The sequence below is a fragment of the Octopus sinensis genome, linkage group LG18, assembly GCF_006345805.1.
Source record: "Octopus sinensis linkage group LG18, ASM634580v1, whole genome shotgun sequence".
In the NCBI taxonomy this organism is placed as follows: domain Eukaryota; kingdom Metazoa; phylum Mollusca; class Cephalopoda; order Octopoda; family Octopodidae; genus Octopus; species Octopus sinensis.
Window position 1 is genome coordinate 21,751,895 of NC_043014.1, and position 23,930 is coordinate 21,775,824.

The following is a 23,930-nucleotide window of genomic DNA, read 5'->3' on the forward strand; positions in this document are numbered from 1 at the left end:
TAACAAAATGGAATAAAATGATGTGAAGACAAGACACTTCACACGTTATTCAGGGTGGACCAAAAGCCATGCACCAAAACATTTGACATTTATTATTATTATTATTCATTTACAAGTATGTGTGTATTCATCATTATTTCATTCAATTTTAGAAACATTGAAGCACATCTTTGTCAATTGTAGAGTATACTGAACCTTTGGCCTACTCTGTATTTTCCAAAGAAAAGGACATATTACTCATTACTCCACCACACACACACACACACACACACAATATCACTCATTACATATTCACACCACTCATCACACATACTTGCATACACCATAAATATTACATACACACACACACTCATCATTCACACTGTTTATAAAGTGCAGTAATGATTTGCTATAAAAAAAACCAACAGGTAAGAAAAAAATGTACAATTAAATATAATTTACAATACAAAATGGATGTGGTTGTGAGTAAACAATTTAATTTACTTGCTCAGGTCCTGGTTGTAGTAGTTTCCCTTCACTTGTATTTTTGATCTCCTTTGAAAACCTGAATATAACATAATCTTATTTTCACCTGTCTTCTGTCTCTGTAATAAATTCTTATAGAGTAATTGTTATTTCACCCTGGCTCAAAGCCATTTCAAGGCTTTCTATAATGTATCTAGAGCTATACAATGTGTTTCCACTTGGTAAAAATATGTGGGGAATTTGGCTGTTATTTTTAGTAGATTGAGTGACTGCATATTGGCTTTGTCCTTGATTTATTAGTGAACAAAATATCATGGAAAAGCCATGCCATCATTTTAATTATTTTTTTTTTTCGCCTTGTGAAGCTCATGTACAACTCCCTGGAGTGACCTCAGTTTTCTGTAGAGGTGTGAAAGCTGGACACTTACACAAATGCTTCAGAAGGCTGTTATGCATCTTGTCTACACACAGTACAAGACTGACAGCTTTGTCAGGCAGCAAGTTATCAAAATTAGGTTGGCACACTGGTGCTTGCTACAGTTAAACACCAAAGGCTTACCCAGTTCTGCTTGTAGGGACAAGTATCCTACCATGACTCCTGATGGAAAATTTTCCAAGGTACAGTTGAAGGAAAGTAAAGAAGGGCCCCAAAAGAGAAAATTCTGGTCTGACAGATTGGATAGGTGTCTTGGCATCATGTCACTTCTTCATATAATGGAGGACAAGAATCTGGTGATTGCTGACTGCTTGAGTATAAACTGTCTTAGACAGTCATAAGATGATAATTGTAAGATTGTAAACAAGCAGACAAAATGTCTTGTGATTTATAGTTTCTAGTTCTTAAAATCATTCATTCAGATCTCAACAGGGTTGATTAAAAAATAAGATAAATAAAAGGGTAGTGAGAAAAGTGTTTATTTAAAGCCCTAAAACCTTTTCAAGAGAATATATGTATCTTGTGCAGAAAGAAATTCATATTAACCCATTAACATTTAAACTGGCCATATCAGGCCAAAATATTCCACTTGTCATATATTCAAACTGGCCAGATGTGGCCTCTCATACCAATCCTACAATATCATTACAAAAATTAAGTTACCTTACGTGGTTAATTCAAAATAATGTGACTAAATAAGCATTGCTTTTGACAGAATAATGTGAATGGTGAAAGGATAAATAACAATTTCTTCCACTGACACAGAGACTGCTAGAAATAGCTGCCATATCTCACTCCAAATTACAACCAACTGATTTTAAAATAGTTAGATACACTAAATTTATAACAAAAAGTTGGACTGGTTATGGTTGTAATGTCTGATTAAAAATATACTGGACCAGTTCACCTGAGACTACAATATTAATGGTAATCGTATATAGTCAGTTTCCTTGCTAGATATAACATCCAGGATCTCCCATAAATTACACCATACCATCTTAAAAAAGAAAGAACATATTTCCCAAGGTTAGTCTCTAATACAGAAACAACAAAGAAAGTAGTCACAGACAGAATGTTTTTAAATAATAGAATGAATCAAAGTTGACCTGCAGCTCAACAAAAACATTCAATATCAAATAAGGTGATTATTAGGTTGTTCTGAAAATAATGTGTTGTGTTTTGAAACGCAATTTTATCATAGTATTTTAATTGTTTTAGGTGAATTTCGACATACTTATGCTCTTTAATAATTTTCTACTTATTTCAGACAAAAAACATTCTTGAGGCATAGGTGCCCTAATTATGAAAATGACAAAAAAGGACCTTTGCTTACCTATCTTGCATGAGTTCAAGCTTGGGCACAATGCCTCCCAAACCGCTGCCAATATCAACAGAGCATGGGGAGAGGGGTCCACATGCGACCACACAGTACAAAGGTGGTTTCAGAAATTCTGTAGTGGTGATAAGAGCCTTGAAGATGAAGCTAAAGGGCAGTCATGCAGTCTTGATAATGAACAATTGAAAGCAATTGTTGAACAAAACCCACGTCAAAGTGTCAAAGAAATGTTTCAGACACTTGGTGTCAGTATTGCAACGGTCTCATGCAATCTGCAGAAGATTGGTAAGGTGAAAAAGCTTGATAAATGGGTACTGCATAAGCTCAATGAAAATCAAAAAGTTTCAGCGTTTTGAAGTCTGCTCAATGCTCTTTCTGGGAAACACCAATGATCCTTTTCTTGACTGAATAGTCACTTGTGACGAAAAGTGGATCTTTTGTGATAACTGTACACTATCAGGTCAAAGGCTTGATTGTGATGAGACCCCCAAACATTTGCCAAAGCCAAAGTTGCATCAACAAAAGGTTATGGTGACTGTTTCATGGTCTTGTAATTGGTGTTGTCCATTACAGCTTTCTGGAAGCCAATCAGAGCATTACAGCAGAGGTTTACTGCAATGAACTCGCTGAAATGCATGCTCACTTGCAAAAAATGTGATCTGCATTGGTGAATTGGCATAGCCAAATTCTGTTCCACAATAATGCAAAGCCACATGTTGCAAGAATGATGCTCCAGAAACTCACAGACTTAAGATACGAGACTTTACCACATCCTCCATATTCTCCTGATCTTTCACCCACTGACTACCATTTTTTTAAGCATTTAAACACGTTTTTAAATGACAAAACTTTCAGGTCCAAACTAGAAATGGAATCAGCTTTCAAAGATTTCTTAGCATCAAAGCCAATAAGTTTTTATCTACAAGGCATAAATAATCCTGTTGATTGATGGTAGAGATGCATAGATGCATCTCATACTTTGACTAATCAAAACATTTCTATTGTTAATTTTTCCACAATAAAATTGTTTCTGAAATCTGCTATTATTTTTGGAACAACCTAATACAATAGTTTTCCTAAATTTCTCATTCCAGACTTCGCCATGAGGAGTCTTTGAGGAGGAATCGTACTGCTTTGATCCCCACCAACTACCAAGGAATGACACCAATGCCACTTATTTATCGACAGAGAAGTTCTTCTACAGATCACTGAAACCAGAGATAGCAGTAACTGAGATTGAAACCCTATAGCCATCTTACCCTTACCATTATTTATTCTCTCCCCTACTCTGCAAAAAAAACACATGAAGTTGGCTGGAATTCATTCTCCACTTAAAATTGATGCTGATTTTTACTGAATATATCTCTTTTTTCTTTCTTCTCAGTTATCCATCATCATCAACTTTCTCTTATGTATTTCCTTCTCTTTTTCTCTCATACAACACATTGCTCTCACTTCCCCTATGAATCACATGTATAACACATCCTCACATTTGTTTCCTCAGCCCCATTTGTCCTTTCATTAATGGAGAGTGAACTGGGAGTATCTACGGCTTGTGCCTTTGTCACCATCACCACTAAACACAACCCACCAAGAAATGTGCCAGGGGTGGAATCTTCATCTGATAAATGCTTCCCTAACTAATCTGAGTGCTAATCCTTAATGCTCATCCCTTACTGTATTACATAAGTTGTATTAACTGAATTAAGGGGAATTCTTTAAGATATTTTTTATCCACCCCACTTTGCTATGGATTTATGTTACTCCTCGCTTTTTTTTTTCCATAGGTTGACAAGATTAAATATATTTTATTTTTTACATGTATTCCCATTAAATATTTAATTCCTATTTTTGCTATATATTTATGTGAAGTCAGACGACTACACGATATTTAGTTTCATACTTGCTAAATTTCTAAATTTACTTCTTGCCAGGGTCAACTTTTCATCTCTTTGAAGTCAGTTTAACATACCAGTGATACAATGGTGTTTGATTTAGTCAATTATACATCAGCTCTACTTTAAATAAGAATTAATGTTTGGCTTATTTAGTATCCCTAATTAAGGTTTTTTGAGAAATTCATAAAATACAGGTTATGAGCCCAGTGTCCAGCTCTTGGCTTATCAAGAAACTGAGGCAGTTTCTATGCAGTCATTTGATTTATTGCAGCCAAATTTTCCTCAAATCATACTGGATAATGTAGCTCTTACAGATTTGGTCAAATTAAAATAAAAAGAAAGAAAAGATGCTTTTGGCTGGGATGCCGGTACAGAGTGGGTCTGGAGTTAAAACAATAACTGGCCAACTAAAACATAACACCTCCTCTAACTAATACACAGTCTGCTCGGTCTCTCTTTGACTATAACAGTTCCTGCTCCCATTGAATTGGCAACCATTATAGAACTGCCAGTGAAACATACTTCCCAGCCACCTTGCTGTTGTCTCAGCTATAAAACCAAAACATTATATCCATCAACTAGTCCTTTGAAAGGCCGACATTTCCCCATTAGACGTCAATCCTGCCAGCCCTGGCATGGCCTGCAAGGGCTATGAACACTGCATCCTTTCCTGGGGCTAATAAACATAATATAAACTAAATCTCAATTCCTCTCTAATGGCTTTCAATTTTTCACTATTGTTTCTGTTATCAAAGGATTGCTATTTCTGATATGTGGACCCTTTACAGATCTGAAGGCTACACAGCCAGTGATTAAAAAATCCTTTTTCTTTGGCTGGTGTAATTTACTGGCATGAAAAACTGTAAAGTGATCTAACAGGAAAAAGATATTCCCATAATTAATATATATTAGCATTAAAAAAAAGTTAACATTTACATATGTTAACTAGAAATACACGTTAAGGAAAAAGAAAAAAAAATATATATATATAAGCCAATACCTGCGATATCCCCAGAGTTCTCCCTTGTAAGCCTTCACAGTACTTAGCTAAAGTATAATAAAATTCAATATTGTGTAGGAAAATAGAATTGCTTAGATATTAAATAATTCAGAGATGCCGTCCTTACTGAAAACAACAAGTAACTATCCGTTAACATAAAATATAAATCTCCTTTTACTAGAGTTGTCTTCCATCGATGCTAATAATTTCTTCAGTTGCGTCCCTTCAATATAATTTTCTAATCTTAGTTTGGTTATGTGTTTGCATCACATAAATAGTTGTTTTGCATTTAAAATTGTCTTAGGCAGCCACTTTACCAGCCAACGTCGTCTCCCTCAAACAACTAAATAATACGAAGAAAACATTCAATAATCACGACCTAGATAAACTACTTGAATTAAAATAGTTTTGACCATGTCAATTGAAGCTGAACGGAGAGTAAACAATGTTCATCACCTGGCTTTTTAGTCTGATTTGTAATATTTTACACCCAAGTATTCACTGATTATTTGTCTGTTTTAAGTGTGGGATGGAGATATTAGTGTGTACCAGACTGAACCACATATGGAAGTACCATGTTTGGGTCACATGTTACCTTCTAATATTTTGTCTATATATATATATGTGTATGTAATATAATATTTCTGAATCTTCAGATTTTTCTATATGCTAGACCACTGGTTTTAAATTGATATTAATTAAATTACTATTCAAGTTTTCACCCTTATTATTTTAAATTTATATATACATATATATATATATATGATCAGACTGAGCTGGCCAATGCTAGCACTGATGTCATAGGAGTTAATAAATAGTTGCTAATATAAGTGTTAGACATTGGAGTTGTAAGCTACTTTAACAGGTGACTGTCAGAAAGCCATGAAAGGAGTGAGTGAACTGTTGCTCTAGTGTTATCAGACATTTATTTTACATATTAAACACTCTCACCAAGTGCAGCTGTTTCTGCAACTAATAAGAGATAATTCCTGTAAATTACAACAGAAAGATTGTCCAGATAGTGTCACAATCAGAAATCTTTTTTTTTTTTTTGTTACTTCCACCTTCACAGTGAATGTGTGTTTTAATGCTACAAGCAGTGGTGCTAGAACTGTGTGTATGTGTGTTTTTCAGCCAAGACACAGCAATGGTGCTAAGTTAGATGACTTGTAAATAATATATTTGTAAAGTTCAATGTTTGGAAATTTCTCATATCTTTGTATTTTCATCTCAACAAAACTTTTGCAATTTTTTTTTTTTTTTCTTGAAGTTTGAAGTGCCTACCACCCTTGCTGTCCTATTTAAATACATATTTGGTGCTATTGAAAAAATATCACACTCTTAGTTGAAACCTACCTGAAATTATCTGCATAGATGTCTTCCCTCCATCACTGTGTGCTGCAAATGTTAACACAATGCACTTCCTAACCTTTACACCAAACACACTCCTTTGATTTTCATCACCAACCCTCCACCTCCAAGGACTATCTTAAAATACTCTGTAGTATGACACAAACTATCTCTCTAACCATCTCTGTACTTAGTTTTCTTTTGTTCTGTCACAGCCAACAACTTCAAATTAGTGTCATGAAAGGCACAGTTCACAGCACTCACCAATGTTATCAAAGATATTAAATGTCTTAAACATTGTGTTGAGAATTTGATTTAAAAAAAAACAACTTCATAACAGAGGATTAAAGCAAACAAATATTATCTCTAGTAAAGACCTCGATTTCTCAGTTTGAAAGATTGTCTAATTGTAACCCTTAATGTCGGGGTTTATTTTTCTATAATTCACCATATGTCTGAAGAGATAATTCTTGAAAGAAACGTTTTATAAAATGTTGAAGTTTGTGAGTGGATTGTCTGAAAGTATTCATCTAATTTATATACAACTTTTCATTGATTGTTTAATGAATAAAAATAATATTAAAGACAATAAAAATGTTGATGAAAAATGAGTTCTATTATAAGCACAAGGCCACATTTTGTTGTGAACAGACAGGATTGGTGGACTGGTACTTAGAAGGATGAAAGGTGAGTTTCTGAAAGTTTGAACTCAGAATGTAAATAATAACTTGCAAAAGATACTCTCCAGCTCTAATGATTCATTTTGCCAATCCAATAATAATATTCATATTCCTGATAATAGTTCATTTCTGGTATTAATAATGATTCCAAATTTTGGCTCAAGGCAAGCAAATTCAGGATGGGAGCAAGAGGATTACATCAACTGCAGTCTTCAAATAGGTACTTATTCTTTCAAGCCTGATGTCAGTGGATTTTGAACTCAGAATGTGAAATCAGACGAAATACCACTAAGCATTTTGCCTGGCATGCTAACCAGTCTCTCAGCTCACTGACTTAATAATAATTTTCTAAATTATGTGCAAGTCCATAAGTTTGATGAGATGATTTTTAATTGATTTGACTAATCCACAAGTACTTGACTGGCTTATCAGCCCAAGGAAGGATTAAAGACAAAGCCTACCTTGGCAAGATTCAAATTCAAAACCTACAAAGGATGCAATTAAAACAAGTACTTTATCCTACACCCAACTTATTTTGCTAATAATCTCCAACACTGGACATAGGTACAAAGCCAGAAAATAGAGATTAGAGTTGATTATACTGCTCCTCTTCCAGAACTTTAATGATATTGTATTTTATTGATGCAGAAAGATGGAAGATAATGTTGGCCCTCAGCAGGATTTGAACTCAAACATATACTGCAAGGTATTTTGTCTAATGTTACTCTGCCAATCCAACAGATTACTTTAAAAAAACGTTTGTTATAATTCCAAACATTAGACACAAGATCAACTCCATGGAGGAAAATGGTGACAATAGTAATGATTTCTGGCATAAGCATATTCACATTTAAACCAGCCATATCTGGCACATATTTTGCCTGCTCTAAGTTCAAACCAATCAGATCTGGTCTCTCACACCTACCCTACAATATCATTCTAAAAATAAACAATAACATCATCAAAATCCCAAACCTACAAAATAATTTCAAATTTTGACACAGCCAGTAATTTCAACCTCAGTTTTCACCTGGTACTTATTTTATCAACCTTGAAAGGCAAAGTTGACCATGGCAGAATTTGAACTCAGAACATAAGGACAAATGAAATTCTGTTAAGCATTTTGCCCGACATATTACATTTGACAGAGTAATATGACTGCTAAAGGGTCGGAGGTGGTGGGGGTAGTTGATTAACCCTTAAGCATTCAGATCTGTTAAATGTAAAGTTTATTTATTCAAATTGATTTGAATTAACCATGGCTTATCCTGTAGCTTTGAGATTTCAATGATGTGGTTATTTATTTTTAGAATGACAACGGGTAGAAAATTTTGGCCCAGTTTAAATGTTAAAAGGGTTAAAAAAAAAAAGAACCATGGCATATTACTTGTATTTATTTTATCAACCCTTGGAAGACTGAAAGGCAGAGACAACCCCAGTAAGATTTGAACTCAGAACATAAAACGACATGACTAAACAAAAGGTTAGAAAGCAAAGATCAGGGAATACAGGTCATTTTTTTTTTTAACCCACCACAGTTCAGATAAGTTCCTTCACCAGAAAAAAAATTGTATGTGTTTATATATATATAGAGAGAGAGAGAGACTTTTGCTTTTAATGTGCATATTATGCATAGATCTTTGCAAAGATTTTAACACCACTTCTGATGATGTCGGAAGGTACAAATTCCCCATTGTCACAGTTGGTTCACATTAAATAATCTCATCTGAAAAATTACATTTTTACAAATAAAAAAAAAAAAAACTGAAATATGTATTAAAAAAACTTTCATTAAAATAAAGAGGACAAATGTCACCCTGGAATTAATTCATCAATCCACAATCCCTTCTGTACTTTTAGCCAAGCAATGTAGGCTAGATTGAATTATATAGTGTTATGAAAAATCTAGGAGGAAAAATATTTAACCACACTACCAAAGGCCATGTAGAGATTGTCAAGTTTTCATCCTGAAAAGCATAACTCTCCATTTATTTTTAGTTCCTTTTCTTTTTTCTTAACCAACGTTTAGCTGCCACCTTTGGCCTTAAAGAGCACATCATAGGATGGTGGAGGTGATGGTTTCCTTGCACCAGAAGGAGGGACATCTATAAGCGATGTGTCTCTTGAGCTAACACTTGTTGTAGATGGAAGCTGAAACAGCAAAAAAGACAAAAGAAAAAATTTTTCAGATCAAATATTTTATTTGATTCATTCACTAGACTACGGTCATGCTGGGGCACAAACTCAAAGAACTTTTAGTCAAATGAATCAACCCCAGTACATAGTTTTTTAAGCCTGGTACTTATTCTATCGGTTTCTTTTGCTGAAGTACTAAGTTATAGGGGGACTTGGTAAACACCCACAAAGTTATCAACCACGTCACCAACAACACTGAACACCTTTTTGATCTCCATGTGTCTAACACACGTGGACATGCCTACAAAGTCAGAAAACAACACAGCTCCCATGACTTTCGGAAACATTTTTTCACGCTCAGAGTTGCTGAAGCATGGAATAAACTGCCTGCGTCAGTTGTTGACTGCCATGACACTGCATCCTTTAAGGCCCTCATGCTTTCTGAAATCCGCCGAAACTACACCTAATTATATATACACTTTAGATGAGTTGTAGTGCACCTGAGCACTGTACACATTATTATTATTATTATTATTATTATAAACAGACCAACACTAGTTGTAATTGATGGGGTGTGGGAGACAAACATGCACACACAGGCTTTTTCCAGTTTCCTTGCATCAAATCTACTCACAAGGTTTTGGTAGACCCAAAGCTATAGTAGAAGACATTTGCCCAAGGTGCCATGCAGTGGGACTGAATCCAGAAGTTTGGGAAGCAAACTTCTTGCCCCACCAGCACCTATATTTTCTGTTACAGCTAAATTTACACAATTTGTATTTAAAATATTTCAAATACCATAAATTTGTTTACATTAGCATAGTAGTCACTTTATTATATTTGTACTCTACAATTGTATTGAGTACTCTTTACTTTGTTCAGAATATTACTTGCATGTGTAAATACAATTATATACACAAGTACATGTACACAAAGGGAAAGGTTGTTCTTTACATAATAACAATATTGATCAAAACGAGGATATTGAGAATGCAGTCATATTTTTAACGACAATTTGTTTCCAGGTCACATGATTCATATTCTTACAAAACTAAACAGCAAATGTCATGAATTGTATAACACAATTGCATTAATCTACAATTGTTTCATTAAAATATATAAAAAATGTTTTGGCAAATAACAACAAAAGACATTTCTATGAAATAGAAGAATGTTTTACATTTTTTTTTAATAAAAGGAAAATGTGAACAGAGTATTCTCTAAAATACAATATATTTTTTGCCATAAGAATATATCAAAAAATACTTTTTACTAAAAAAAAATTTTAAAAACAGGAAATCCTGTGAAATAGATATTTTACTAAACACTGCAGAATATCTTATGAAATATTTTTATATTTTAAGTAAAATGTATTGTAAGATTTATAAACAGGACAGTGAATCAGAACAGTAGAAAATAGAATACAAAAAAACTAGATATAGAAGATTGGTCTATATATCTCAATAATTTTTTTTCAGCACACCTGTTTCTGCCCTCATTTTTTATCACTTTCTCTCCTTCCCTTGCTCTTCCCTCTGGCTGGGTAACCATGTATCTCCTCTATAGTAGCACACCTGTTTCTGTCCTCATTTTTGTTATATCTCTCTCTCTCTGGCTGGGTAACCATGTACCTCCTCTATGGCAAGACACCTATTTCTGTTTCTGTCATACTCTATCTAACCTTTCATCATCTGACACAAGATTACCTCCTCCAATGCCCTCTCCCCTCACAAAGGTTTTATTGTCTTGGAAGTTACTTGGTGACTCTGTCAGTGCTGGTGCCACATAAAAAGCATCCAGTCCACACTGTAAAGCGATTGGCATTTGGAAAGGCATCCAGTTGTAAAAATCATACCAAAATTGACCTTGCCTGTGCTGGTGCCACAAAAAGCACTCAGTCCACTCTGCAGGGTGGTTGGTTTTAAAAAGGGCATCCAGCTATAAAACTATGCCAAAACAGACACATGGGAGGAGGATGTTAAACGATGATGATGGAAATTCCTTCCATTAATTTGGAAAATTAATTGTATTCTTAACATCTAAATTTCTGTCTAGAGATTTTGGATAGAGTTTATAGAAATAAACTTTAAACATCTTTTGTTTTAGATTGACAGTGTAAGGATTCAGCCTCTGCAGATGAAACCAAAACAGTTCTGCTTTGTATAGCACCCAGTAAATGATATCAACACTGTAGTATGCTTTAGACTGATCTATATTGATCGGAAATCAATCAAAGCCAGATCTAGTGCCAACCTGTTCTATGATGTATCACATAGTATGGGTAAATCTGTCAAAGGCCTCCACAACAAAATTGATATCAGTGTTGGTGTCACATTAAAAGCACACATTACACTCTCTGGAGTAGTTGGTGTTGGAAAGGGCATCCAGCCCCTGGCCTTACCAGCTTTGACTGAACCATCCAACCCATGCCAGCATGGAAAAGACATTAAATGATGATGATTCCAATTATAATGCTGACAATGATTGCCAACTTTTCAGCTAGGAGCTTTGCCAAAATGTTTTCCTCTGTATTAAGCATAGTTTGGGGATGGAATCTTATACCTCCCCTCTGGATAATTTGTAGTGTTTATTTATATTGTGTTGATAAGAGTACGGGATGTTTCTGCATTTCTACACTAAAACACAATTCTTCAAGGCATTCTCTCAATTTCCTGTAATTCAGACTGCCTGATGATCTCAGCTGACAAAATGGAAAATGCGTTACCCTGAGGATGGCAAGGGAGGTGCACTGGAACAGTCACTCTGACTGACAGCAATTGCACTCACAGATAGCCATTTCTGCCTGATAGCAGTGTGCAAGAATATGGTCCAGGAGCCAAGAATGCCGAAGATCTCCACTGCCACAGGCTCAACCATAAACCTGTTGGAAAGCAACAGATACTGAGACAGCTTGCTTTTCTCAGCCTGATGAGCAGCGGAGCCTAGGCTGAACACACCAAGTTGCTGCTGATAAAGGTGTCACAGCATGTGGTATCCCAAATAAAGGGCCTACTGCCATGGAACAGGAAAACTGTCATACTGTCAGGCCTTTTACTTTCCCTTGGTCTAGCTCTGCTGGTTCAAGCTGGGATGAGAAGCCTGCAGCATCTAGGCCATGCTTTATGAATTCATCTCCCTAATAATGATGTTTTATATTGGCACAAAGCTTAGTAATTATAATATTAATTCATTCAAATATGTAATTGTTTCTGTTTTACTAACAGGGATTGTATCATTCTGCAGATTCCATACATTTTAATATGGTGATAGTGATGGAGAACTATAATACTATGGCCTGAATTAAGGACACAAATCACAGCTTGGATACACTTATGTTCTTTTTTTCCAATGTTTTAGAACCTGATATATGCTCTGCTAGACATTGACACACATCGCGTGTCAGGAAGTGCCTGATACCATGGTTATATGAATGTCAGTGTAATATCGACAATGTGTACAGCTTCACCATGCTATGCCTGCCACTGCAACTATTCCTGGTAACTGATGGCGTTAGTCGTAGCAAGGGAAATAACCTAATTTATCTGACTAGCAAGAGTTTTTTTTCTTTAGTGTTCACTTTGCCTTCACAGCTGCTAAAAGAACCTCCAAGCAAGTCTATAAAGGAATGTCTCTATGGTCACTCGACCTGCCAGAAATAACAGCTATATCTTACATAGTCGTAGATACACTTTGTTGGAAAATGTATGATGGTCATGGCTGGAAGACTTAAATGACAGATCTACTCAATCAGGTCTGACTTGAGGCCAAACAACATGTATGTTCCAATCTGATGCACCACACTAAAATATAATAGACCTGGGGGAAAAATACCTCAGAATACCAAGGCTGCATTCTTCAGGCTCTATATTACTGAATGGATAGTTAGATAATTAAATTGTGAACTTAATAATTTTACCCTGTCTCCTACCTTATGCTTCAACAAATTATTAAAGTTGATTTCACAGCTCTTTACATTCCAGGGTTTAAACCTACAGAGAACAGTACACACACACACATTTATAGTATAGTAAGACAACACGTTAATGCTGTTAGCAGGAGAGTTTAGCAAGTTAAAGGAAGTGGGTGAAATATTATAACCAAATAAGTTAAAAACAGAAAAAAAAAAGTGAAATGAAGAATGGGGAAATTTAATTTTTGTGATTGACTTGGGGGTATGAAAGTTTTAGTTTTAAGGGTTTTAGCAGTTTCAGGAATTTCAAAAGGAATTTCAAAAGAATATTTTATTATTTTTTCAAAAAATCTTAGACAGACAGATAGAAAAGTAAACAGATAGATAGACAGACAGACAGAGATGGGTAGACAGACAAAAGCTCAGATAGGGAGTCTCAATAGAGTGAAAGTCTAACCTACATGTGTCATGTGACCTGTAGAGAGCCTTGTTGCTGGTGTTGAGTTACTCAGACACATGTGAGTAGCTCTCTCTTATAATCCATCTCGCAAATCCTAACATACCAATGTAGTAGGGCTGAATAAGCTGAAATCCAGGTATATCCTTTCAAATACTTAAGCTCAGTAACTCAGCATCCTTTAAACTCAACAACAAATCACATTTTTTCCTTGTTTGATTTTTCAATATTTAAGGACAGCCAGGCAGAATCGCAAGACAGTCAAAAATGTGCCAAGCGATTATAACTGGTTCTTTATGCTCCTAGTTCAAATCACTCCTGTACGAACTTGTTATAGGTGCAGGCATGGCTGTGTGATAAGAAGCTTGCTTCCCAACAACATGGTTTTAGGTTCAATCCCACTGTGTGGCACCTTGGGCAAGTGACTTCTACTATAGCCTTGTGCCAACCAAAGTCTTGTAAATGGATTTGGAAGAAGGAAACTGAAAGAAGCCTGTCGTATGTGTGCCCCAACACATACGATTTGATGGCCGGTGTTGGTGTTTACGTACCCATAATTTCGCAGTTCAACAAAAGGGACTGACAGACTAACTATCGGGCTTTAAAAAAATTAGTACTGAGGTTGATTCATTCAACTACAAGTTCTTCAAGGTGATGCCCCAGCATGGCCACGGTCTAATGCCTGAAACAAGTAAAAGGTAAAAGATAATACAAGCAATCAGTCACAGCTCATAAGCCCTGTAAGGTCATTCATGATGAGGTAACCATCTGTACATTTGTTTCCTCTAATCTAACTGCTTAGAGGGAGAGAAAGTCCACAACTGTACTCTGTCTAACTAGCACTCCATCTGTTACTACGACGAGGGTTCAAGTTGATCCAATCAACTGAACAGCCTGCTCATGAAATGAATGTACAAGTGGCTGAGCACTCTAGATGCACATATCCTTAACATAGTTCTCAGGGAGTGTAAAAGCATCCATGCAGTGCCATACGAAAGTGCCTATGGGTGCCATGTAAAAGTACCTCTGCAGTGTCATGTAAAAGCACCCAGCACACTGTAAAGTAGTTGGCATTAGGAAGGGCATCCAGCTGTAAAAACCCTAACCCTACCCATGATGAAATCTCTATTGTTACAAGTAAACACTAGGGAAAAATGGTGTTGGCGACATTTAAAAAAAAAATAGAAAAGAAAAAGAAATTAGGGTTAGGGTCTGAAGTCTGATGCAGCTTGCCAGCTCTGGTCAAACCATTCAACCCATGCCAGCATGGACAATTCTTGTTAAATAATGATGATGATGATAATTCAGCAGAATATGACAAAGCTGGCCCTTTTGAAATACAGGTTCCACTCATTTTTGTCAGCTGAGTAGACTGGAGCAACATGAAATAAAGTATCTAGCTCAAGAGTACAGTGAACCAATGGAAATTGAACTCACAGCCTTATGATTGCCTACCAAATATCCTGTTTACCCAGCTGTAAATAGACATCATGTAGAGATACAGTTCACTGCTTTAACTTTGTAACAAGAAGAAACACATTTCTTTGCCGTGGCCTTCAGTGAAGCCCTTCATTACTTTGTTGTTTGCGGTTCAATTTCTTCTTTCAGTACAGCCTTCAGGGAACAGTGTTTTTACAGGTCAACCTGCTTTATCTACACTCATAAAGCCAAGTCCTTAACCATTTAGCATTCAGATTATTCTGTCAAATGTAATGCTTATTTGTTCACATTGTTTTGAATTAATTATGCATTATCTTATAGCTTTGAGATTTCGATGATGTGATTGTTTATTTTAAAATGACATTGTATGGCAGGTGTGAGAGGCCAGATCTATCTGATTTTAAGATAGATTAACAAGTAGAATATTTTAGCCAGCTATGGTTAGCTTATGCAAGCCCTCAACCTTCTAGAAATAGCAACCAAATCTCCCTCGTATTAAATTCCACCATCTTGAAAAAATTACACTGGATAATACCATCCTAGAAACACTACATGCCTGAATAAGACAGGATGGTCATGATTGAAATACCTTTGATCATGTCTTCTCAATTAGGCTTGATCTATAGCTGCTCAGCAACAAACACCATCACACAAAGACAAAGCAAAGCCAGTGATATCACAACAAACCAGTGAATCATACCACCACCATTCCCACCAGATCCAAAATGAAAGGTTTCAAACTGAGGGGAGGAGCCACTATATGGTTGCTCAAGCTGCTAAAAGGAGCAACTAATCTCCTTCAAACCACACTCATCTATCTTAAATGGAAAAAAAGACAGTGAAAAATGTAACCCAAAATACATTAAGCCAGAAAAAAGAAGGAATGGTCTTTGATTATAAGCCTGCTCATTTGGAGTTGACCTTAAAGATTTATATACTAACACTCCATCAGTTATGATGAGGATTCCAGTTGATCCAATCAACAGAAGAGCCTGTTCATGGAATTAATGTGCAAGTAGCTGAACACTCCTCCACAGATACGTGTACCCTTAATGGGAGATTCAGTGTGACAAGGCTGGCTCCTTGAAATACAAATACTACACATTTTTGCCAGCTGAGATTTAACAATAACTTCAACTGCAACAATAACAGAAAGGTTTGGGTCTCAATACTTACCGGCATCACTGGTCTTGTGAGAAGATTCTCAGAGGGCACTGTAGTTTGACCAGGTTTTGTAGACAGTGTGTGACTGGTAACAAATAAGTTGGCTATGTTTGGTCCTCGGTCCATGATATATGAATGAGACACAGTTGATAGTTGGATATTTTGTATATCACCCTCTCCCCCTCCAGATATACAGTCACCATCTTCAACTGGACAAATCTGATAAGAAAAAACCAATCAATAAATACTGGTTCCAAATTTTGGTACAAGGCCTACAAGCTCAGGGAAGGGTGTTTAGTCAATTATTTTATCTACCCTGAAAAGATGAAAGGCAAGGTAGACCTCGGAATAATTTGAACTCAGAACACAAAGATAGACAAAATGCCACTAAGTGTTTCACCTTAGTGTGCTAAGAATTCTGCTAGTTCACTGCCTTCAACCAATCAATAAATAAATATTGATAAACAATAGGGAACCGCCACAATGATATAAGACAGGTATGATGGAAGATATGCTCAAGTACTGTCATTTACCATTTAATTCTCAAGATTTGTTAAGTACCAGTAATATACTGGTTCAATTCAAATAACTATACTTATCACTTACTGATTTATGACCTTGTGCCATTATAACAGAACAAAACAAAGATTGGTGAGGGTTTTTGCTGCTGTGTGAACCAAATGATGACTGACTACACTATCTGGTTAGATGCTATATCAGAATAGACCCATCCAACCCATGCCAGTATGGGAAAACAGAGGTAAAACAAGGATGATTGTAAGGTGGCAAATTACAGAGGCATTTGAGTAGCAGACAAATTACTTTGTAGTATTTATGCTAGCTTCTTGTGTTCTGAATTCAAAACCTGCTAAGGTCAATTTTGCCAGTCGTCATTCTGAGATTGATAACGTTGCAGTCTGAACTGTGATAAGCTGACAGAATCATTAAAACATCATAGATGATGTTTTGTGGTATTTATTCCAGTTGTTTGCATTTCAAGTTTAAATACTGACCGGGCCTATTTGGCTGATTACTCTTAATCTGTTGCCAGCTTAACACCATTACCTGATCCTGGGATATCTTTAACATGATACACTCAGTTGAAAGCATTTGGGTCAGGTTCCCATTCAGAGGATATTTCCCTCCATTTCCTGCCATCAATCTCAGAGGTCCTATAAAGGATCATTGGGTACAACCCTTCCTCTCCTGACTAATGCAAAATAAAATAACATTCAGTGGATAATGAGTAACTGAAAGAGTATATAGTCAATGGTAAAAATAGTGGTCTTACTTGAGATGTTTTGATGTGAAATGGGAAGATTCTGTTGATCAAGACAGGACTAGTGAGAAACTGAAATACGAAAACAACACAGTTGTCACTCAAACTGGCCGAGATAGGAAGGATGAAGTAGAAGCTGTGAAGGATGAGGTAATGATGGAGTTCCTGAAACATTCTCAAACAGCCAGTTAGTTATACATGGTCAGATGGCTGAAGTGGAATGTCCAGGATATTTTGATAATCCAACAAGCTACACTGATGAACACAAAAAGGATAAGATGATGGAGAAGGAGCCATACTCACCAAAAACACTAGATGTGCATAAAAGTCAATAAATATTTCAACTCCATTGACAATTTTTTCCCTCAAATGCCAAGGAACTGCATTATTAGCAACAAGAAATGTTATCACAGTAGCCCAGAACCTGGATATAAGCAAAACAAATATACAGTATTTGAATATTTGAGAAGGTATCAAAGCATAAATCCTGTTCTTACAGAATTTGAATTGAAAGATTTGATTTCATGAGCTCACTCAGCCCCACTCTTTACAATAACACCCACAAATATTTGTATATATGTTTGAGAAGTAACAAATGATAGTGGTAATCTTGTATTACACCATTTCACTATAATAGGGATGGTCCTGTGTTACCCCATTATACAGGAATTTTCCTGTATTACACCATTTCATCATATGGTGAAGGTACTGTATTACCCCACTCCAGATGGCCCAGTGTTATCCCACCCTACCAGACTGTGATAGTGCTGTATGACCCCACCCCACTCCATCTTACAAACACAATACTTTGCATTATTTTAGCTTGTACTAACAGAAGTACCCAGTGTTGCCCGGTATAACTCTCAATGGAGTAGTCAATCAAATGAACCAAGACTTCTTTCAAACACAACTATAGAATTTACAGGTATAAAGAGGGCCTTTGAACGTTTGCTACGAAACATCTCTGCAGTGATGCTGCCAGCAAAGATGAATCCAATGGTAACAATTTAATCTTGCTGGCCCTGAAGAGAGCCTTGGATGGTTCACTCTTAAAAGTCTCAGTGGCAGTGTTACCAGCAAAGATGAATCCAGTGATAACAATTTATAGTTGGTGGCCCTGAAGAGGACCTTTTAATGTTCACTTTGAATTATCTCAGCGGCAGGGCTACCAGCAAAGATGAATCCGATGGTAACAATTTAAACTTGGTGGCCCTGAAGAAGACCTTGGATCGTTCATTTTTAAAGTCCCAGCAGCAAAGACAACTCCAATTAGAGGTGGTGGCCCTTAAGAAGTCCTTCATACCACTTTAGTGTGTCGTATTTGTTTTGCTTGTTATTTGAGATTGTAACCTAGAAAAGCATGTAAAACAGCCTTGACAAGATCATGCTGGAATGTCAAAAAAATATGTAAATAAGATGTAAGGAAAAGTAGATTAATTGAGTTAAAACTACAAAGCATGATAGCAACATATAAATGTGGAAAATGGAGACATTGAACATTTATAATGTATAGCAAAAGCAACTAGAGGTGTACGTGGCATTGTCCAAAAGGACAAAAATAGCATACAGATACAGCAAATGTAAGCACTCATACAAAAAACAGAGATTATTTGTTGGCAGATAGGGAGCCCAAAAAACTTCCTTATAGACTATATTTTGGGATTTCTCGCAAGTCACAAAAGCAAATAGGTTATGTCGGCTCCCCACTCGAGAGCAGCCAACATATAGTTGACCATGGGAGAAAGACAGTTCTTCTAAATTAACCCCTACAACCATCAGCACCTGACCCTGTGATTTGTTAATTGACATGGTGAAACTGAACCAGAGAGGGAATTGCAGCCTTCTGAATGTGAAAGGAATGTCTTTACCAAGTGGAATGAGAGGTACCCTTGGTATGAAGACAGTATCCCCTTACCATTCCCTGTAAGTATTATTGCCTCACTAATATGAAGCATCACCTTTTGGACGACCAGACGCATGCCATTGCAAAGCCTGGGGGTTCCAAATCCCTGAGGAGCATGACAGGAGCACCTTTCTTAAGTCGCAATAAGTGTGGTGGCAATCTGGGAAGATCTAAGGAGTTAAGAAATTCTGTGGGGTAATTAACAACTTTATCTGGATCAGCCATAGAGTCAAGGGACTTGTAGATGTGCAGGTTTCCAGGCAAGCACTGCATGAGCTGTTCATTGATGTTTCCAACTATGTGGTTTTTCAAAGCCAATATTGTGCATTCATACAACCACTCTTGATTTGTGTAGTTCTCCTCAAGATTAGGAAAAACAGGCATCTGTAACCCAGCAATTGACTTAATGCATCTGCAAATCTTTGTGAGGTCCACTGCACCATCTCCATTGAGTGGAACTTTGCCATCTCCCAACAACAAAATGGTAGCAGCTAAACCTGCTGATGTCTCATCACCTTGCAGTTGTGCTCTCATATTTGTTGCATCAGCCTTCTTGTTGCGTCAGCCTTCTTACATATTGCCAAAGTTGGGAGGCCTTAAGGCATGCACCAAACTCATCAGCCTGCGTACCTGTTGGGATTACAGGCAGAGTCTATCAGAAGTCCCTATATAACAAGAAGTGACACCTCTCATTGGTCCTTGACAGTCCCTGATGTTTCTGAGTGACTGGTCTAATGCCTTAAAAGCCACCTTGTGCCATTGTGCATTCGTCCCAAGCAATTAGTAGGTAGCACTTTAACACCAGTGCTTTTCAGGAAGACTTACTGATGTTGCACATGGGTGTCTCAAATGATGCCACATTGAGAGGAAGACTGAAGGCAGAATGGGCCGTCCTGCCACCAGGCAGTAAAGTTGCTGCAATGCCAAAAGAAACCACAGCAAGTAAAAGTTTGATTACAAATGTTTTGTTCGTACTTCCAGGTGTGTCCAGGAAGAATATACCCCTCCCCAATTATGGATTGAATCAATGACAATGTTGAAGGCTTGTTTTGGATCCATTAGAAGTTTTAGTTCATTTTCTTCAACATACCTTTTGAGTTCGTCAACATCATATGATGTTTCATAAATAATGTCGTTGGGAATGTCAGATGGCACATTTTGAAGTGTTTGTGGAAGCCCATATTTCTCTAAGGCATCTCTGCCCATTGAAAATACCAAATCAATCTGATTCAGACCACACTACAACTTTTCCAGTCGTCCACCTTCCCAATAAACCTGATATGGACCCTCGAGTCAATAGCAAGACTGAGTGTGATAACAAGGCTCTGTATGTATATGTATATACAATGACCCTTTCCACAAATTTATTCCACACACACACTCACACAGTATCAGAACCAAATGAACAGCCTCAATCACAAGTGTATTCCTCCTCTTTTATTAAATGGAAATATAAAAGTAGTTGTAAGTAGTGACTTCATTTGTCAAGCCCTAAAAGTAGGGGGACACATTTTAGAGTGGGGCCAAAAAGTAAAAAAAAAAAACCACAAAAATAAAAAGGAATCAAAAGAAAATGAGGAAACAAACTCACCAGAGTGTAAAAACAAAAAAGAAGAAAATATAAAAAGATAGTTTCTCAATGTGATGCTTGATTGTCGTAACAATGGCATAGCAAAACCACAACCATCCAACAACTCGCATACCAATCAGCCCATAACCAGGGGGGCTTTCATAGCGGTACAGCACAATGCCAGGATCAAAAAACTGGTAAGAAAAAGAAAACATCAGAATCTTTTTAATAATATACAAAAGTAAAATTAGATTGTTGTTGTTGTTGAACATTTGGTAGTTTCAGGCAAATTTCTACTGCCTCACCTGCTACACTTCTATGTTGCTGCAGTGTATGCAGCATGGTGTTCTTTTTTGTTGTTGGGAATGTGCAAACTCTTCCCAGTATTGTATCACATCAGTTTTTTTTATAGGGTGAGGTACAATCTTTTGTTGTATTAATGTTTGTATTGTGTTGTGTGTAATGCATTGGGTATTTAGCCTGCTGGTTGTAGTTTATTTCATTGGATATTTTCTGTATTTGTGGATTGTTTTGTTTAGGTTGTATTACTGAATTGATAGTGTCTTGCATAGAATGTGGGTTGTTCCTAGCAGGGTAATCTTTTGGATAGTGTGTAGTGTTGAGGATCCAGGTATAACTTCTACATTTTTGTTCATATGTTTTTTTTTTATCATGCAGGTATTGTTTACACTTTCATGCCCCACTAAAAAAAGTGGTAAAGATCCCTTCGGTCATGAATGACTATGGGATGCACCTAGACAGTCCCCCAAAACAAGGTTGTTTTCTGGAAGACCAGCTGTCACCTGGGCATACCAGCCTCCCCTCTCCATGCCACTGATGTTATCCAAGGGAAAGGCAAAAGCTGATAAAGCATAGCACCAGTGACATTGCACTCATTTCTACAGCTAAGTGAAATGGGGCAACATGAAAATAAAGTATCTTGCTCAAGAACACAACACAGAGCCCAATCTAAGAATCAATCTCACTACCTCGTGATTGTGAGCCCAATGCTCTAACCACTGAACCATGCGCCTTCACTATTCTTATTCTTATTATTATTATAATTATTTCAATAGTTTTAACATTATTGCATGCTTTCAATGTACAATCAAATGCAACTGTGTCACTTGGGTTATGTGCAGTGTTTTGTTTACATAATTTTTATTGTATTGAAAGTACTCTACCTAACAGAAGGTGCAGGCATGGTTGTGTGGTAAGCAGCTTGCTTCCAAACCACATGATTCCAGGTTCAATCCCATTGCCTGACACTTTGGGTGTCTATTACTACAGCCTTGGGCTGACCTAAGTCTTGCGGGTGGATTTGGTAGATGGTAACTGAAAGAAGCCCTTATATGTGTGTGTGTGTGTGTGTGTGTGTGTGTGTGTGTGTGTGTGTGTGTGTGTGTATGTGTGTGTATGCATGCGTGCATGTGTTAGTCCACCACCACCACTTGACAACTAGTGTTGGTGTGTTTATGATGTGTTCACATCCCCAAAACTTCAGAAAAAGAGACTGATAGGTTCAAGAAAAAATAAGTGCTGGGGTGAAATCATTTGACTAAAATTTCTTAAAGCCGGCCCCAGCATGGCCACAATCTAATGACTGAAACAAGTAAAAGATAAAAGATAATACATGTGTAGTACCCGTTGTTGATATTTTTCTGTAAACAAGAATTGTGTGTCAACACAGAGATATTCAACATGGTATAGGTTCAGTGCCCAATAATGCTATTTTCTCTATGTTAAGTTTAAATTCTGGTGTTTAAGTTATGTATTTGTCCAGTTTCATTTCTATCATTTCTAGGGAAACCCATTATCATGAGCATAGTTATGTTAACAATCCAACATTCTGGTTATCTCTATTTCCTGATTATTATATTTGGATAACTCCACCATTTCTTTTAAAGATACATCACTCTGTGCTGGAATTCATACAGCAATAAGGAAACTTTTTTCTGATAGTCTTTAACAATGTCTGGATGATTTACCCTAACCTCCTCCCTACCACTATGAAATGGTTGTCACACAGAATTGGCCACTTTGTTATTCTCTGAAACTTGTTCTGGTCTATTTTGGTATCTCTTTTCCATTGGTTTTTCACAATGCTAGTTCCACTCTCACGTTAATTTCCCAAGCAGGCTGTTCCATTGATCAGATCAACTGGAACCCTTGTAGTAACTGATGAAGTCCCAGTTATACTTACTATTTCAATTTCAAAAGTACTTTTGTTTGAAGATCTCTTTCCAGTCTAATTTCAGTTAATGTTACAATCATTGGCAGAAGGACAAGTTGTTGTTGTTGTTTAATCTCCACCACCACCTCCCAGTGAACACTGATAAAGTACACTTATGACCAAAGGAGTTCCAGCTGTGACCATCCAGTTAATTTAGGACTACACTATCTAATGTGCGCTTCCCTTATTTAAGATGGTGAATTGAAGGAGATCTGGTTGCTATTTTAACAGGTTTTGTTAATTGAATGAAATATTTGGACACAAAATCATCTTCAAAGACCAAGATGTCAGTCAAGCACAGGTTAGTCAGTCCTAAGAACCAGACAACCGCTTGCAGAAAGAAATGAAATGGAAAAAAACAATGAAAGAATGCTTACCTCAGCTTCCCAGATGAATATTCCAACATAGATGAAGACATAGACTGTCATGAATACAGCAACCTTGATGGAGCCTATTTGACTGATGTAACCCCTTGTAATGGTGAACCCTTTGCCAAGAAGAATCAACATCAACTGGAAAGTCATCACACTGACAGCTTGGCATATGTAGGCTGAAAAGAATTTTTGTTTTATTTGGTAATGAGCCAACATATGTGTCAAATACTCTGAGGAATAATTCAGCTATAATGGAAAGATAAAGAGACAAGGAAACTTTTCTATATGGATCCTTCATC

At 36.6% G+C, this 23,930-nt stretch overlaps 2 protein-coding genes across 6 annotated transcripts in view; one reads left to right on the forward strand and one right to left on the reverse strand.

Annotated features, from left to right (window-relative positions):
• LOC115221405 overlaps window positions 1–6,801 on the forward strand; it is a 141,599-nt gene extending 134,798 nt beyond the window's left edge. For 3 of the 4 annotated variants that reach the window (XM_029791583.2, XM_029791584.2, XM_029791585.2), the window contains one exon: window positions 3,332–6,801. In XM_029791583.2, coding sequence (XP_029647443.1) covers window positions 3,332–3,449 — 118 coding nt within the window. In that variant the 3' untranslated portion in view covers window positions 3,450–6,801. The remainder of the gene's footprint in view (window positions 1–3,331) is intronic. The other variant, XR_005002817.1, reaches the window with a different exon arrangement.
• Window positions 6,802–8,543: 1,742 nt separating this feature from the next.
• The window catches only part of LOC115221532 (transmembrane protein 145), a 72,197-nt gene continuing 56,810 nt past the window's right edge, over window positions 8,544–23,930 (reverse strand). The window contains exons 8-14 of one of the 2 annotated variants that reach the window (XR_003882639.2): window positions 23,635–23,807; window positions 21,046–21,218; window positions 17,855–17,975; window positions 17,564–17,623; window positions 16,285–16,491; window positions 13,230–13,290; window positions 9,190–9,316 (exon numbers count right to left, since the gene is read on the reverse strand). Coding sequence is in view for 1 of the 2 variants with exons in the window: in XM_029791734.2 (XP_029647594.1) it covers window positions 9,191–9,316; window positions 16,285–16,491; window positions 17,564–17,623; window positions 17,855–17,975; window positions 21,046–21,218; window positions 23,635–23,807 (860 nt within the window). In the remaining variant the exon portion in view is untranslated. Of the gene's footprint in view, window positions 9,317–13,229; window positions 13,291–16,284; window positions 16,492–17,563; window positions 17,624–17,854; window positions 17,976–21,045; window positions 21,219–23,634; window positions 23,808–23,930 lie in introns of both variants that reach the window. The other variant, XM_029791734.2, reaches the window with a different exon arrangement.